Source organism: Aspergillus multicolor (genome assembly GCF_047715735.1).
Source record: "Aspergillus multicolor strain CBS 133.54 unplaced genomic scaffold BDW74scaffold_57, whole genome shotgun sequence".
Taxonomy (NCBI): Eukaryota; Fungi; Ascomycota; class Eurotiomycetes; order Eurotiales; family Aspergillaceae; genus Aspergillus; species Aspergillus multicolor.
In genome coordinates, this window is record NW_027396008.1 from 27,150 (window position 1) to 43,359 (window position 16,210).

Below are 16,210 nucleotides of genomic sequence, written 5' to 3' on the forward strand. Positions count from 1 at the left end.
ATTGATACCATGGTTGACTTGCTTATTTCAGGTCGCAAATCTTGGTCACCGCAGCTAGTGCGAGATCGATCAGGTCAATAGTCAATGTAAGGTGAGGTATGTGGCGTAGCTGAGGATCTTTGCCAGAGTTGATTATAGAGGAGTACGGCATGAGGCCACGCCTGTCGTGGTAGCGGATTGGTCTATATACGACAGTTATTGTGGGTACTTGGACAGGGAGGCCTCTCTTCTGTTCGATCCTGAGGGTGCTAACAGCAGCTTCGCTCACTGAACCCCGCACAGCATTGCTACGCACAAAATCTAAGAGATTGTCAGTATAGAGTGCTTGGTAAAAGACAATACAGTATCAGTCGTCAAGTATCGATTGCCCATGTCCTCCAGAGCTAACCTGTCCGTCTGTCCTCGAACCGTAAGGACCGCGGCTATATGGTTCTGCAGCGCAGAATGAGCACTACCTTACATCCGTCCTGAACTGTACTCCACGGCCCTGCTTTTCTTCGGCATTTCTAGCACAGTTTCAGAAAAGGTTACGTTATCTTAGTCCACACCTTCTATCACGGCACGCACTCTATATCCAAGATGTCACCACCAGCCTTGGAGTCCAGTAACACATCCAAGCAGACCCATCCCTACCACAATCCATTAACAGCGGAGGTCTCATAAACGTGCCCCCCTCTCGGCCGTTGACCTCTGGCAAAGAACTCCGAGCCCGGGCCCAGGATGGACCATGGACCCTTTGTCCGCCGAAGCTTGTGCTGCGGAAAAGGCTCCCCATTGGTGAGGAACTTCGAGGATGCGCAGATTGATAACAAAGATTACGCTGCACAAAAACTTTGCTAATGGCATCAGATGATGGAGTCGCTGTGAGTCACTGGCTATCGGCTTCTATCCAACATATTTTAAGCCCTACATTTGTACCTCTTCCCCCGCTCCTGATTCGTATCTTTCGACCACGGTCAAATCTGAATATCAAGCCCGAACTCACCCTAGCCCATTTCGACCAGTGTCAGAACCTCAACATGGCAATCAAAAACGTTGTCGTCGCCGGCGTACGTTCCTCTCCTACTTTCGAAACATCCCACTAAAACATCCACCAGGCCACCGGCAATCTCGGTCCCCCCATCCTGGCAGCCCTGACCTCCTCAGGATCTTTCAACATCGCCATCTTCAGCCGGCCCAAGGCGCAGTCCGGCGCTACCTCCCCATCCGCAACGACGACCCCCGTCCTCGTCCCTGTCCCCGCCAACACCAACAACGACCATGGCCACACCAACAACGCAAACGGCAAACCCAGCAGCCCCGTCCCCCAAGCCAACATCGTCGAGGTAGACTACGACTCAATCCTAGACCTGACGACGCAGCTCGCCGCCACCTCCGTTGACGCCGTCCTCTCCCTCCTCCCACACACAGCCGGCGCAAAGCAAACGAACCTAATCCACGCCTCCGTCGCCGCAGGGGTAAAGCGGTTCATCCCCTCCGAGTTCGGCGCGGACCTCGACAACCCGATCAACAGAGGTGCACCAACCTACAAAGGCAAAGTCGCCGTGCAAGAATTACTAAAGGGTCTCGCAGCTGAAAACAAAATCAGCTACACGATCATGTACAACGGGGCGTTCCTGGACTGGGGCCTGACGCATTCTTTCCCCGTTGACGTGAGACTGCGGACTGCTACACTGCACGATGGCGGAGATAGAATGTACAGCACGACCACCCAACCGACGATCGGGAAGGCGCTCGTTGCGATTTTGCAAAGAGAAGAAGAGAGCAAGAACCGCGTTATTCGCATCGCGGAGGCAACGCTCACTATCCGAGACCTACTGTCTCTCGTACAAGAGCAAATCGGGACTGAAGACTGGAGCATCACGGAAACAGACCTCGACGTGGGGATTAACAAGGCGACTTCGCTACTCAAGAGCGGCGTCTTCAACCGCGAGAGCATGATGCCCTTCATCCATCGCGCGCAGTGGGGAGCCAAGGCGGGGGGTTATTTCCGCAATACGGATAACGTCTGGCTGGGGATTGACGAGTTGGATGCTGATGGAGTTCGAGGCGTTATTGCTCGTGTTATCAGGGAGTGGCGGGAGGCGGAGCTTTCAGCCTCAAAGCAGAGGTTGGGATGGCCTGCTTAGACAGCAATTTGATTTTGGCCTACCTGTCCTAACTTACTGCCCTAGACAGCTTATTCGTTTTCTTTGCTTTTCTTCTAGGACTGCGATAGAGGGGCGGGATCTCGCTGCAGAGCCACAGTTGGATGACAGATTGAAGACTGGCTTAGATTAGCGACATGCCTTCCTCGTCTTGAAGCAGCAAAGTTCTGACTAGAATGCTACACTACAAGTCGGCTCAAGAATGCAAGGTATCGTTCAGACCAAGTTCATTATATCTAACATACATCATTTCATAACATCTCGTAAGCTAAGTTGGCTATTTTATTTTCCCGCAACGTCCTTGATAACACGGACAATGTCATCAGGACCCAGACCCTGGGCGTTGATCTGCTCAAACAGACCACCGCAGCCTTCCTTGACCGCACCCATCATGCGGTACTTCGGCGTCAGGCCGCGGTCAAGGAGGTGCGAGCCGAGTCTTGAGCCGAGACTGGTCTTCTGTGCGAGCGACTCAACGACCACAACGAATGGCGAGGAGCCGTACTCCTTAATGGCCTCCTCATCAACAACGTTGAGCGTGGGCTTGTTAATAAGACCAACGTCGAGACCCTCCTTGCGGAGACGCTCGACCGCATCCAGAGAGCGGTAGAGCATGTCGCCGTACGACACAACGTAACCGGCCTTACCCTTGCGGATAAACTCTTCTTTGCCAGGGATGAACTTGTACGAGCCGCCGAAGAGCTTCTCGTCGCTGTTCTCCTTGAGGATGTAGGGAACCTTGGAACGGGTGGAGAAGATAAATCGGAGGCCCTTTCGGAAGAAAACCTCCTTGACGACGGCCTTCATCTGCTCGCCGTCGGCGGGGAAGTAGAGGCCGGTGTTTTCGGCGTCCATAAGACCGTTATCGGCAAAAAAGGCGTTGAGACCAAAGTGGCAAGTGTTGTCGGCGATTTCATCAACGCCGGAGTGGGAGAAGTGGGAGAGGACGCTGCAGCCGTTGAGACGGGCCATGGTGATTTCGGAGATGAGCATCTCGATAAACGCGCAGAAGGTGGAGAAGACACCCTGGCGCGAGCCGTCACTGCCGAAGCCGAAACCAGCGGCCGCAGAGAAGTTGCCGCGCTCCATGACACCAGAGGAGACGTACACTTCGGGGTGTTCTTGGTGGATGGCCTTGAGACCGGTGGAGCCTTCAAGATCGGAGTCAATAACCATGACGCGACGGGCAGCCTCCTCCTTGCTCAGGCCGTCGAGGACAGAGTTGACGGCCTCGCCGAAGATAACTCGGTTGCCACCCTTCTCCTTGGTGGAGCCCTGGTACTGGTGCGGGTTGGAGGTGGCCTTGATCTGGTCGTAGAAAGCGAGCGACTCTTCCGAGTAACCACGCTTAGTGAGGTACTTCTTTGCGATGTCGACGGGAACAACATCGTGAGCCTTGGTCTGGCCTTCGATACCTTCAATACCAGGAGCCATCTTTCGGTCAACCACGACGGCAGCGGGACCCTTGCTGGTGACGACATCGATGACAGCCGCGTAGAGCGAGTCAATATCCTCACCCTGAGCGCGAACGACCTTCATGCCGTGGCCGCTGAGTGTCCGCTCCAGCTCGTAGCCCTTCTGATATTCTGACGGGTGGCCGGCGATGGTAACGTCGTTGTTGTCGAGGAAGAGCTTGACATTGAGGTTGTTGGCAACGGCGATACGCGCCGCCTCGGCATCATTGCCCTCCTGCTGTGATCCGTCGGAGCCGAGCATGAAAACGGTCTTGTCCTTGTTAGCCATGGCGATACCGTTGACCAACGGCCACATGTGGCCCAAGCGACCGGAGCTAAACTTGACGCCGGGGGTGAGGCCAAGCTCAGGGTGGCCAGGGAGCTTCGAATTGGCATCGCGGTAGTTGAGCAGGTGGTCGGGCTCGATCTTGCCGTCAATGGCGGCGAGGAGATACTGGGTCGCGACGCGGTGGCCGGCCTCGTCGAAGATGGCGTCGTAGAAGGTGTCGGGCTTGGCGTTGATCAGGCCGAGCAGGATGCAGACTTCAGGGGCCGTGTCAAATGGACCGCCCGTGTGGCCAGCCTGACCGCGGGCAGCGCCGGTGGCTGTGAAGGCGATGATGGCATCGCGGAAGATGTTGATGTTGTGCAGCAGGTCCTTCTTCTGCTGGTCGGACAGCTTCTTGCTGGAGGGGTCCAGCTGCAGCTTTTTGAATTGCTTGAGGTCGACTGGGAGATGGTAGCCTGCCATTGTGATTGTTGGTTGATGATTGATGTTTGATGGAGGAGTGGTGGTCGAGTATTATAAACGGCAGGAGGGGGTGACCTGCCTATGATATCATCGCTATGATATCACTACCTGCAAATTTATTTGTCACTTTTCTACGCAGTTTCTGCAACTCGGATGATAGTATTCCGACATCTATTCTATTATCTGTATCTATGTAAGAGTAGGCACTCCCTCTGGATATCTCTCGCCCGCCGTCTCAAACTTGCCAAGGATCGCATCGATCTCGTCCATCTCCGCGTCCGTCAACTCAACCACCTTGCTGTTCTCGTTCACCCGCTCCACCGTCGTCGCTCCAGGAATCGGAATAATGGTCGGCATCCCTGGTTTCCTGGAGAGCGATCGCACCCAATTGATCGCGAATTGAGCCGGAGTACATCCCTTCTTCGTAGCGAGCTCCTCAACCTTGTGGACGAGCTGGATGTTGATCTCAAAAGTGTCCGGCTGGAAGCGGGGATAATGGCGCAGCATCGAATCCTCGGGAATGTCTTCGAGTTTCTTGATCTGGCCGGTGAGGAGGCCGCGACCGAGGGGAGAGTACGCGACCAGGGGAATGCCGTACTGGTGGCAAGCGGCAGCAACGCCGTTCTCGAGGGGCTCGGTGGAGAATCTACGGAGCTCCCATTAGCTGCGTCATGCATCATCATTGCGGAATAATTACAGCGACAGTTCAACTTCCACCGCGTGGATCTTGGTATGCTTGACAGCCTCATGAATCGTCTCAGCACGAACTTCCGACAGCGCAGCACCACCAAGCTTGCCAGCCTCGATGTACTCGTTCATGACGCCAAAGGTCACTTCCATAGGCACAGTCTGGTCGCGACGCGCAAACTCAAACTGATCGATCTTCTTCCGACCCTTCAGCTGCGCAATGCTGTCGTCCAGCGTCCGTCGCGTGTTCGTCTCCGAGCCATCGGGCTTGAAGGTGGTCAGGTTGATCCCGCCCTTGATGTTGAGGACGAACTTGTCGGCGTCTTCGGGGTACTTTTCGAGGTAGCGCTCGAGGAGGACAAGGCTGTTGTAGGAGGGCGGCCCGTAGAACTCGCCGCCGTTCCATAGGGTGCCTTCGGAGTGTTAGTAGAGCACAAGAGCCATAGAAGGAGTCCGTACAGCCATTCCGTAGAGCAGCCCGCATGGTCTCAAAAGCCTGTTCCTGGGGACAAGGCTGCGGCCGCCACGTGAAGCCCATGAGGCCAAAGCCAATAGGGCCGACTTCCTTTCCATTCATCTGGACCATGTTAATATTGATATCAGCAATTGGAAGTGTTGTTTGCTCCAGAGGCGGGGGAGGGGCATTCATTTTAAGGGCGACCGGCGAAATCTCCGGTCGGAGTTAACCACCAATTATCTCCAGTCAGCAGTGGATCAGCCATGCAGCAACACTGACGGAGATTGTGGCAAGCCCGCTGCATCGAGGCGTCCGGACTCTTACTTCCGGTGGTTTGATTTGCTCTGCCCCGTCGGATAGACGTATCCTAAACGGAACCTATGTCTGGTGTTGCCGGTAGGCCCGTCTAGCCCCGTCCTTGCAGTGACCCCTCCGCCAAGATATATATGCGCATCACTTATCAAGTACAAATATGAGCAAACACATCCTTCGCCAAAGCAAGGGCCTATCATTTCGATACGTTATTTCAACCCAAGGTACACAATCCTCACCGTAATTCGAAACCGTGTGGAAAGCCTCAGCCGAAAAAGAACGCTCTTCACTTTCAGCCCTGTTAGCGTCTCAGAGGGAAGCGACCGACCAGTATGAAATTGCCAGAGGATGGGATGGATGCGTGGGCTTTGTGACGACGAGGTCTGAAGCCCAAGTTCTCCGTATAAGGACAACTGGTATGGAATGGATGGGCAGAAATGAGTTACGCCGATGGACACCTACAGACAATATGGCCTTCGACCGGAGGTATGACTCCGCTGCTCTCTTGAAACGGCTAGTCTAGGCGAGTTGTTGGACTGCAAAGCCATTCTTCATGGCAATACCGCAAGATCACAACACCGGGATCAATGTGCGGAATCTTGCACTTCACCAATAAAATTAGAGAATTGTTGGTGACCAACCTGAAGGAGGCAGACACAGGAAGGCAGACTGGGAACCGGTTGCGCGAACAATCTGGACAATGATAGTAATCCAACATGGAACGCTTGATGCAGCTGCAAAGCTCCAGACTATGATTACATTGTCCAAAGACAACAAGATGCCACACGAGATGGACGTCCAGCCATGATTCAATTTACAAAATCTCAATGCCTCCACTGTCACCATATGTAATGCATTTGCGTGGGCAACTTCTATCATAATCATACAGACGAGCTTGTCATTTCCAAGCTCCAATAATACATGCGGCTCTCGGTGGCCGCATCAGTGTGGATGTTGTTGAAAGATATTGTGTGTTCATGGTAAGTGATTGTACTAACTGTTGTATGTAACCAATGTTCAGCAGACAATGTCGGGGATAGTGCGCTATGGATGTCGGCTATCACAGTGTTTCCGACAACAATAACGTAGTCGGGCTAGCGAATGCTGTTGAAGATACCTCTAGTCAGTTCAGTCACTCATGGCAAGCCAGGTATACATACTCGAATCATCAGCTGTCTGTGTCTCAGACCTCTCCTCACTGCTCGGTAACCATTCGTCGTCGCTGGTGGCGTTGGACTTGGACTTTCTCCAGGGAGATACGGCTGCAAGTGTGCGCTTGGGTGTGTGCAGGCGGGGGGCTCGGATCTCCTTGCGAGCAGTACCTACAAGATTGCGTCGAGGCTGAGAATGGGGAGACTTGCGTCGAATGCGAGAAGCCTCTTGACGCGGCCGCGGGTCAAAACGGTGATGAGGGCTCGGCTGGATGTTATCCTTGCCGGTTTGGAATCTTGGACAGTTCTGACGGTTGCGAGGGTCGTCTGGGCGACGTCTGGGATCGACTGCCCTGCGATGATCCTGAGACCTATTGTCAGATCCTGCTCACCAGGAAGCGCTCGAATGGGATATGGCATACCTTGTGTCGAGTCCCTCGTCCCGTGTTTCTGATCATCAAGGGACAACCACTGCGAGTGTGCCCGGGGACTCCACAGGCGTAACACTCCCATTGTTTGGGGTCTCGTCCTCGGGTCGGCGGTGCAGTCTCGCGATGTTGCGGATTTTCCTGGCCGGCAGGAGTCTGGTACGAACCGTACGACTGTTGCGGTCCCTACCAGAAAGGATAACCTGTTAGTTGCTGGATGGCTGGTACTGGGTTGATCGGTGATACCTACCTCTGGTCTGGGTGGGCGGCCAAAGACCTGCTTGGACAGACGACAGTCCCTGGCGATATGGCCGATCCGATCGCAGTTCCAGCATCTCCTGATCTTCGGATTCTGAGCCGAGCCGCGGAGTGGCTGGCGGGGCGGGAGCGGTTGACGAGTGGCCATGACTGGGAGAGAGGAGAGGGTGTATGGATGATGGTGCATATGAATGCTGGGGTAAGAGTGTGTGAGAAGTAGAAAGAGGCGGAGGAAGAGAGAGGAAGAGCTGGACTTGACGTGGTAGATAGACCCCCAGGGTCGTGCCTTCCTATCTTGTCCAGTTCTGCGGCGTTCCGTCATTGCCCAGCGACTCCCCTTGACACGTCGGGGTGCCTTATTGACCGCAAGTGCCAGGTTTGAGACGACCCTTCCCCGTCAATACCGGCAAGATATCGGCACTCCGACATCGAGCAGCTTTGACAGCCGCTTTGGACAGACAAACGGCCTAGTGCAAGTTCGCTGCAAGTGCGCAAATCTCGAAAGCCAAGGTTGACTGGAATCATTTGCTAATCAGGAAGCTGCGAACGCTTCGATGGAAGTGGTCTGGACGCATCACCTCGCTTGACTGCCTAGAAAATGGAGGAGAAGAACGAGTGAAAATTAACAGTATGTGATATTATCCTAACGAACTCCAGACAATCTACCGTCCTTGACTCCCTGCTAATCCGACTACCGACTGCACTCTACTTCGCCTTGCCATTCCCATTCGCAAGCGGCGTCGCCAACTGCATACGCACAGCCTTGGATGCATTATCCAGCAGCTGCTTGTCCTCAAACATCTGGTCCTTGAGCATGCCCTCGAGAACACGTCTGCGATTCTCGTCTCGGGGGATGAACTTGACGCCGTCCGTGTCGCTCTCCGCGATCATACCCAGTGCTGTATGCGCCTCGTCGCTTCCAATACCTTTGTTGGAGGGCTTGGTGTCGAACGCCCACAGCATGCGAGAAAACGCGATGAACATGCTGTTAGTGCCGAACTGCTCGCCAGGGCAGACACGACGTCCGTACCCGAAGATACTTGGCTTGGGAAGGTCGGGGTTTTCGATCCAGCGCTCTGGACGGAAGATCTCAGGGTGGATGAAGACGTCAGGATCCATGTTCAGCGCCCACTGGTTTGCGATGACGAGCGCGTCCTTGGGGATGCGGTAACCGCTGTACTCGCCGTCTTCCAGGCCGGTATAGGGGAGGGAGAGCGGGAAGGCCGCCTTCCAGCGAGTCATTTCGTTGAAGAAAGCATGGAGGAGAGGAAGCTTCTCTTGGTCGTCCAGACAAGGGAGTCGGTCTGTCCCGACGACTCGATCGATCTCTTCACGGACACGCTGAGTGGCACCTGGGTTGCGGACGGCGGTAGCGATGAACAGACGGATCAGCGAGGCTGTGGAAATGGCAGCACCAATTTCGAGCTCGGCGATACAAAAAAGGAGCTGTTCTTCGGACATGTCGATGGGCTTGTTGTCATGGAAGAGCCGGGACCAGTTCCAGTTGCGGTTCTTGAGGCCTCGTCGCATGCGTCGCCCCCAGAGCTTGATGAAGTGCTGGCGGAACTCGTCTCCTGCTTTCTTCCAGCGATTAAAGCGACGGGGCAGCATATTGAGGAAGGGGTAGAGCTCCAGAGCAACATTCTCCTTAGAGACGACGTCGAGGATGCCGTTGAACAGTGCTTCGATATCCCCGATCTCAGCTTCCTCGACTTCGCCCATGCGCTCGCCGTAGATGAGAGTCGAAGTCACACCAACCGAGTATCCCCAACTGTACTTGTTGTTGCCGTCGGCCGCAAGGAGCCCTCTCATCAGCCGCAGACTCTCCCGTTCTTGAACGGCGGAGTATGCCTGACAGGCCTTTGGGGTGAGAATGGTGCTGACGAGGCGGTGGATGTCGCGACGCTTTGCACCTTGGGGCAGCAGAACAGGCAACGAGTTGCCCGTCATACACTCGCCGAAGAACGCGAAGTTGGGAGGAGAGCAGTAGACTTTGCCTCGCTTGGTCAAGATGTCATCCACTGCTTTGTGGCTCCCGAGGAAGATCACTGTGCGGATGCCCATCTTGACGGTGATGACGGGCCCGTACTTCCGGTGCCAGTCCCGGTACTGTACCCATGGCTGGTCCGTGGGATGCTGATGCAGGTTGCCAATGAGGGGAAGAGGAGGGGGCCCAGGGGGGAGAGGCTTCCTGTTGCGGAGCCGCGAGGCCAGCTCGTAGGCCAGGTACGCCGCGGCCAGGAGGACAACGAGTTTGAGCATGATGGCGGAATGAATGACGAAATGAGAAATGGCAAGCGAGGGTGTTTGGCCATCTTCGAGCATACAGGCCACGATTTATAACATCAAGCCTGGCGCTCTGTTGCACCGGAGTATCTGGAGTCCGATGTAGAGGGTTCGGGATGTCCAGGTCGATAGTGTGTTATCTCCATCCATCCCGAGGTCCCCGAGCAAGAACGACGCAGTCAGCACCCAATACTGTCTTTTTCCTTGATATTCACATGTAGAGTGATGCAGGCTGACGGGGTGGAGCAGGGGTGCCGGGAGGCTCGGGGGGTGGGGGGCCGGAGTAACTCCAGATCAAGGAACCTGACGAATCTTGCACGCTGGGATAAGCCATCAGACATCAGACTGACTACGTGACGAAATGGACGGGATCGCCCAAACCAACGCCAAGTTACACCAAGTCCCATGGTCGGAAAGATAAGCCAGCTTACAAGTATTTTAGGTGTTGAGGTGCTGAGGGCGGGGTCTTAAGGAGTCTTAGGGTATTGAGATAGGTAGAAGTAGCAACGTCAAAGCCTCTAGGATGGGCTTCAGATGCCTAAAGATAGTAGCCATGGTGGCAGGGTTTGTGAAGGAGGTATATAATAACCCTAATTAAAATTGTTGGTTGTAAAGGGGGCCAGCCGTGCCCCTACCGTAAGGTACTACCATAGTCAACCAATAGCCCGTGCACGTAGTAAGTCTCTGACCCATGTTCAGTTTCTCTTTTCCGCCCTACCTGCAGTCAGCCCCGATGGTTCCGGCCGCAGCTCTGGCTCTATCCAGCCCGCCGTCTTGATCTCGGCCTGCATGTGAATCACGGACTTCGGACAATCTGCCATGATGACTCGGCTGAGGGGTGTCGCTTGTACTGGGGATGCCAGTCGAAGACGGTTATAAAACCAACGACCTCAGCAACTCAGGTTGCATTCTCCAGAACCACGCTCACGCAGCAATGCAGCTCCCCGGCGAGAAGTTGTCGTCTTCCCTCCGCGACGCCCTCAAGGCCGCCACAGCCTGGGGCGCCAACGAAGCGCATGACGATGGGCACTGGTACGGCGAGCTCAAGGCCAATGCTACACTTACAGCCGAGTACATCAGTCTACTCTGCGCCCTCGACATCCCCATCCCCAACCCCGACGGCTGGATCAAATGGCTGTTAGCCAACCAGCACGACGACGGCGGCTGGGGCATCGCAGCCAGTCTGCCCGGGGAGATCTCGACCAGCGTCGAAACCTACTTTGCCCTGAAACTGCTCGGCCTCTCTCCCGAGCACGCCGTCATGCGCAAAGCCCGCCAGTTCATCATCTCCGCCGGCGGCATCGAGAAAGTTCGGGTCTTCACGCGCATCAACCTGGCCATCTTCGGCCTCTACCCGTGGACCGCCGTCCCCGAACTGCCTCCAGAGGTGATCATGATCCCGACCTGGGTCCCCTTCAACATCTACAACATGTCCTCGTGGGCGCGATCGACCGTTGTCCCGCTGACAATCGTCCGGCACCACGAGCCCATCTTCCGACCCGCCGCAATGGAAAAGCAAGGCCACGCCCACGCCTTCCTCGACGAGCTCTGGTGCAATCCCAACGACAAACAAGTCCCCTACGCCCCGGGAATCGCCACCCTGCTGAAAAGCGACCTCTTCAGCACCGCCAGCGTGGCCGCCGACTACGTCCTCCACAAGCTCAAAGGGCTGCGCTTCTCCCCGCTCAACCGCATCGCGCGGCGCAAATGCCTGGCCTGGATCCTGGAGCGGCAGGAGAAAGCCGGTGACTGGGCCGGCATTTTTCCACCCATGTTCTTCGGCGTGCTCGCGCTCCTGCTGGAGGGGTACTCGATGCACTCCGCCCCCGTGCGCGGCGGGCTCTCGGGGATGGAGCGCTTCATCTGGCGCGACAAGGCCGGGATCCGCATGCAGTCGTGCGTCTCGCCCGTCTGGGACACGATCCTCATGACAGTCGGGCTCCGCGATGCAGGGACCCCCCGACAAACCCTGCAAAAGGGCATGGACTGGCTCACGGCCCGGCAACACAGCGGGCGCAACGGCGACTGGAAGGTGCTCAAGCCGACCATCACAACGGGCGGGTGGGCGTTCGAGTACCACAACACCTGGTACCCGGACGTCGACGACACCGCCGCGGCGATCCTCGCCTACGCAAAGCAGAACCCGAGCTCCGTAAACAAGCGCGTGGTGACCAACGCGATTGAATGGGTGATCGGGATGCAGAACCACGACGGCGGGTGGGGCGCGTTCGACTGGGAAAACAATAAGGAGTTCTTCAACCGGATCCCCTTCTCGGACATGAACAGCATGTGCGACCCCTCGACGGCGGATGTGACGGGGCGGATCCTGGAGGCGTTCGGGCTCGTCCTGAAAATTGGAGCTGAGACGCCGGCGTGCCAGGTCAGTGCGTCGCTGGAGTCGCGCATGCGCGAGACGGCGGCGCGTGCGATTGTCTATCTCGAGGGTGAAGAGGAGGCTTTCGGCGCGTGGTACGGCCGCTGGGGCGTCAACTACATCTACGGGACGAGCAATGTGCTCTGCGGATTGACGTATTGGGAGACCAACCTCGACGGGTCTCGAAATGACACCGTGCACATGCTCATGGAGGATGGGGCGCGGTGGCTGGTCAAGATGCAGCAGGCGGACGGCGGATGGGGCGAGTGCCTGGAGACATACAAGGACGTCAGCCTCGCGGGCACGGGTCCAACGAGCGCAACGCACACGGCCTGGGCGCTGATGGGCTTGCTGACATGGTTGAGTCCGAGCGATGCCGCGATCACCGGAGGCGTGCAGTTCCTGCTGGACCGGCAGGTCAAGGGAGGCGAGCTGCAGGGGACGTGGGACGAGGAGCCGTATGCGGGCGTGGGATTCCCAAACCACTTCTACATTGACTACACGCTGTACAAGCATTACTTTCCGCTGATGGCGCTGGGGCGGTACGCGCGGGCGATTGGGGTTGTGTCGGAGTAATTGTTGTACTTTTCTCCTACTTCAGTTTAATTAATTAAGCGTGGATACTCTTCACGAAGTCCAATTCGAGTTCTGCAGGATGCTGAAGAAGCACGTAAAACTCGGAGTAATGCTAATAAACGGGTTTAGACTCAATATAACGTCATAGAATAAGCAATAACAGATACCAAAAAAGCAATGACAATCGGGGATCAGGGACCGGGAATCAATGGAGCGCCGATCTGCGCAGAAATAGTCCGCCACATTACGCCGAACTGAAGAATTGGAGAATTGACGAAAAAGGGACTTGGAAGGGAAAAGAAAAGAAAGTACGGTGTTCATCGGCAGGGCCCCGGCATTCGTCACTTTTACAGGAGGTCCTTCTGGGATGCAGAGCACAAGATCGGCGTTGTTCATGCATGGCACTGTCGCACTGTTCACTAGAGTGGGATGAGCCGAGGGAACCAACTGGAAGATGCAAACGTTGATATTCCGTCGTACAAGACGACATGCGATTCGCTCGGTATGATTGCGCCTAGGCACTCTGCATGCTCTGTGCACGAGCACACCCGGTCGGCGTTGCCGTCCAAGATCGAAACCTGATAGGTAGGGGTAGGGCAGGGGCTGGTTGCCCTTGCCAGGATGACCCATGCATGCTCAAAGTGAATACCATCTTCCACAAGGTTCCAGTTCCGATGCCGCCGAGGTACATGCATAGCTCTCAGTCCGAATAGAAATACCGAGCAGTGTCCCCTCCGGACCCTGGAAAGAGCCGTGCCTGCAGAGATCGACGGGTGCCATCTCCGCAAGGGCGCCGCGCATTCTGGTGCCGGCGGGCAACGCGATGCAGCCACGTCGGTCTAGGCCAAGGGCCCTGGCTCGGAAATGTGATATTGATCTTGGTGCTGCTCGATGACACGATCTGTCCTCGGAGTCGGGCCAATCTTGAGGTCGAGGTCAACGCGACTCGGTGGATTGAGATAGCGATATCCCCTCCGACCAGCATCATCAGCGGAAGCCTCGGAATGCACGTCTCGCAGGTTATCGAGGATCGGAGCGAGCAATGACCTCACGAAACCCCGAATGAGCGCTCCGCAGCAGCCACGACCCTCCCAAGTCCGTCGAGCCACTGCCCTTCCCCGGCGAGTCCGGATACTCGACCGGGACGGGGGGAATGTCCCACGCATTGGCCTGCGCAATCGCATACGGCTCCAGCAGGCTCTTCTCCGGTCGCTTGCGTGAGAGGATGAGCTGGCTCGTGTCCTTGTCGACAAGCAGCGCCCAGAGTCGGCACCATCTCGTGTCGAAGGGCTCAAAGAACGCGCGCGTCTCGTCGAGTTTGCTGAGGTCGAGGCGCAGGCGTTTCTGGTGCTTTGCTTTGCCCAGCCCTTTGAGTGTTCGCAGACTATCCGACGCTGTCCCCCATTGTCTGGACAGAATATGGAGGCAAGCCTTGAGCATGAGGACCTCCTCGCCAATTATCTCCTGCAGCCCGTCCACCCTCGCCGCCGGTATCAGAATCAACCCCGCACACAACGCATAGAACGCGAAGGCCGATCCTAGCCGGCAGAGATAGTCGCTCTGCAGAAACTCGCGGAAAATGCCGACAATGAACGAGCCGGCCAGGACGGAGCGGGCAGAGAGTAGTCCGTCCAGAGCGGCGCGGTCGAGGATGATCAGGTTGGCCAGGTAGGCGATGGCCACCTGCCTCGCCTCCATTGAATATCCCGGGAAAGGCCCGGCCACGCTGGGGAAGTCCTGCTTGGCCCAGCGGAAAAGCGAGTCTTCGAGCGATCGCTTGTTGTCGGCCGTGAGTTCGTTCCTCAAGCACAGCTCCACTGTATCGCCGAGACGCTGACAGATCGCGACTGAAGCAGGAAAGAGGCGAGCATCCGCATCAGGTTCGGGGAAGTCGTCGATCGAGGGGGGGAAGATGTCGCTGTCGCTGGGGTTGATGGTGCGCGGTCGCCCGGTCTCTGCAGAGGTCACGCAGTCGCGCAGCTGTCCGGTTGCCCCGTTAGCCCTAATTACGTTCAAGACATCAAGCAAACTCACCACGATCGTCCACCACAGCCGCCGCCGCAGACTCTTCTGCCGATCCCCGCCATCCGGCTCCTTGTGCAATCCATGCTGAAATGCGATCGACTCGGCCGTCCGCAGCCAAGAGGCGCTGCTGTCGGCGACCAGCGTATTCGCCCCGACCGGGTTATACCAGTGCAGCAGCAGCGTCGACGACAGCTGGATCATCGGATCGCGCTCGACCCCAAAGAAAAAGAGCAGCTTCGCCCGCCGGTAAAAGTCCTCGGGCGGACCATATTCATTCGGCTGCGGGGACATGCGACTGGCGGCGACGAAGATGGCCTGCAGGAGGAGAAACGAGGGCGCCGACCCCGCCAGCCAGCCCGGATCGATGATAGGGGTCCAGACGTGACCGTACTCCAGGAAGGTGGTGATGAGCTCGTGCTGGACCTGGTTCGTCGGCAGGGTAAAGGCATCCTGCTCGCGGAGGAGCTGCAGATCGGCTGTTGAGATTAGAGGGTTCTCTTTGGCCAGGACGGGGGTCTGCATGGGCTCGTCGAAGTTGACGGAGCGGCCGAGATAGCGCCCCCGGACCGTGTCGATGGGATGGATCCTGACGATGGCATCGAGGTCGCGAATGAGAGAACCGCTCTTCCTGTTTCCGTCTTCCTTACTCCTGTCTTTGCCCTTGTCCTTGTCTTTCCGATCCTTGTCCTTGCCATCTTTTCGCCCCTTATCCTTGCTATCTTTTTTGCCTACATCTTTGCTGTCTCGTCGGGCTTTCGGATTTGGATCATCGCGGTCGGGCGCATTACTCCATTTCCTGTTGTACGGACTAGAGACGTCAGTGATGGATGCGACCGTGGAAACCTTGGTTATGAGTACGTACACGCATTTCGAGCTGTCCTTGGCGCAGTTGGAGCAGGGCGTTTTGCGACTGAGGTTGCATTTTAACTAGACTTTTAGAATTATCCATACTTCAATAGAAGTGGCGTACCTGTTTCTTGTGGCAGTTGAAGCAGATGCTCGGGCTCTGCTGCGAGGTGCTGGAGGTTCGTGTTGGGGGCATCGTATTTGTGGTCCATGATGGGGGAGGAAAAGTGCAACCGGCGAAAGATATATATCGGACAAAGAAGTGTTCGCGCTCGCTCTTTCTTTGTTGTGCTTCTAAATTAATCCCTTCTTTGTCTGCATCCCGGACTCCCTACAACTTACTCTACTACTCTAGACTGACTTGCCACCAGTTCCTGGCTGACTCTGTGCTGTCCATGGTCTGTTTGTCGCCCGTTGACCGAACTCCGGCCGTTGTTCCATGGGACAACCCTAACGCT

At 56.3% G+C, this 16,210-nt stretch overlaps 7 protein-coding genes across 7 annotated transcripts; 2 read left to right on the forward strand and 5 right to left on the reverse strand.

The window, feature by feature from the left end:
* Positions 1-1,019: 1,019 nt before the first annotated feature.
* Positions 1,020-2,129, forward strand: BDW74DRAFT_184172 (aromatic alcohol reductase; the record flags this gene model as incomplete). The annotated part of the gene is made up of 2 exons (XM_073730735.1): positions 1,020-1,049; positions 1,098-2,129. The coding sequence occupies 2 exons, from the start codon at positions 1,020-1,022 to the stop codon at positions 2,127-2,129; spliced, it is 1,062 nt and encodes a 353-aa protein (XP_073577709.1).
* Positions 2,130-2,357: 228 nt separating this feature from the next.
* BDW74DRAFT_164178 (uncharacterized protein) lies at positions 2,358-4,432 on the reverse strand. Its single transcript, XM_073726217.1, has one exon. It carries the CDS (start codon positions 4,350-4,352, stop codon positions 2,430-2,432), a length of 1,923 nt encoding a protein of 640 aa, XP_073577710.1. The 5' UTR covers positions 4,353-4,432; the 3' UTR covers positions 2,358-2,429.
* Positions 4,433-4,491: 59 nt separating this feature from the next.
* On the reverse strand, positions 4,492-5,642 carry BDW74DRAFT_164179 (aldo/keto reductase family protein). Its single transcript, XM_073726218.1, has 3 exons — positions 5,499-5,642; positions 5,050-5,452; positions 4,492-4,998 (listed from the first exon to the last, which is right to left on the reverse strand). The coding sequence occupies exons 1-3, from the start codon at positions 5,623-5,625 to the stop codon at positions 4,542-4,544; spliced, it is 987 nt and encodes a 328-aa protein (XP_073577711.1). The 5' UTR covers positions 5,626-5,642; the 3' UTR covers positions 4,492-4,541.
* Positions 5,643-5,777: 135 nt separating this feature from the next.
* Positions 5,778-6,930, reverse strand: BDW74DRAFT_164182 (uncharacterized protein). Its single transcript, XM_073726219.1, has one exon. The coding sequence runs from the start codon at positions 6,691-6,693 to the stop codon at positions 6,427-6,429; it is 267 nt and encodes an 88-aa protein (XP_073577712.1). The 5' UTR covers positions 6,694-6,930; the 3' UTR covers positions 5,778-6,426.
* Positions 6,931-8,314: 1,384 nt separating this feature from the next.
* On the reverse strand, positions 8,315-10,162 carry BDW74DRAFT_164184 (cytochrome P450). The gene has a single exon (XM_073726220.1). The coding sequence runs from the start codon at positions 9,968-9,970 to the stop codon at positions 8,351-8,353; it is 1,620 nt and encodes a 539-aa protein (XP_073577713.1). The 5' UTR covers positions 9,971-10,162; the 3' UTR covers positions 8,315-8,350.
* Positions 10,163-10,865: 703 nt separating this feature from the next.
* Positions 10,866-12,881, forward strand: BDW74DRAFT_171829 (terpene cyclase/mutase family protein; the record flags this gene model as incomplete). Its single annotated transcript, XM_073727377.1, has 1 exon — positions 10,866-12,881. The coding sequence occupies one exon, from the start codon at positions 10,866-10,868 to the stop codon at positions 12,879-12,881; it is 2,016 nt and encodes a 671-aa protein (XP_073577714.1).
* Positions 12,882-13,901: 1,020 nt separating this feature from the next.
* Positions 13,902-15,964, reverse strand: BDW74DRAFT_184178 (fungal specific transcription factor domain-containing protein; the record flags this gene model as incomplete). Its single annotated transcript, XM_073730736.1, has 4 exons — positions 13,902-14,861; positions 14,916-15,714; positions 15,765-15,816; positions 15,877-15,964. The coding sequence occupies 4 exons, from the start codon at positions 15,962-15,964 to the stop codon at positions 13,902-13,904; spliced, it is 1,899 nt and encodes a 632-aa protein (XP_073577715.1).
* Positions 15,965-16,210: the final 246 nt, after the last annotated feature.

Bases quoted from the DNA above. Each gene is read 5' to 3' on its own strand.
- BDW74DRAFT_164178 (XM_073726217.1), bottom strand. From the start codon at position 4,352: ATGGCAGGCTACCATCTCCCAGTCGACCTCAAGCAATTCAAAAAGCTG.
- BDW74DRAFT_164179 (XM_073726218.1), bottom strand. From the start codon at position 5,625: ATGGTCCAGATGAATGGAAAGGAAGTCGGCCCTATTGGCTTTGGCCTC. The intron at 5,453-5,498 runs GTACGGACTCCT...AACACTCCGAAG, and splicing joins GGCTGCTCTACGGAATGGCT to GCACCCTATGGAACGGCGGC. The intron at 4,999-5,049 runs GTAATTATTCCG...GGAGCTCCGTAG, and splicing joins GTGGAAGTTGAACTGTCGCT to ATTCTCCACCGAGCCCCTCG.
- BDW74DRAFT_164182 (XM_073726219.1), bottom strand. From the start codon at position 6,693: ATGATTATGATAGAAGTTGCCCACGCAAATGCATTACATATGGTGACA.
- BDW74DRAFT_164184 (XM_073726220.1), bottom strand. From the start codon at position 9,970: ATGCTCGAAGATGGCCAAACACCCTCGCTTGCCATTTCTCATTTCGTC.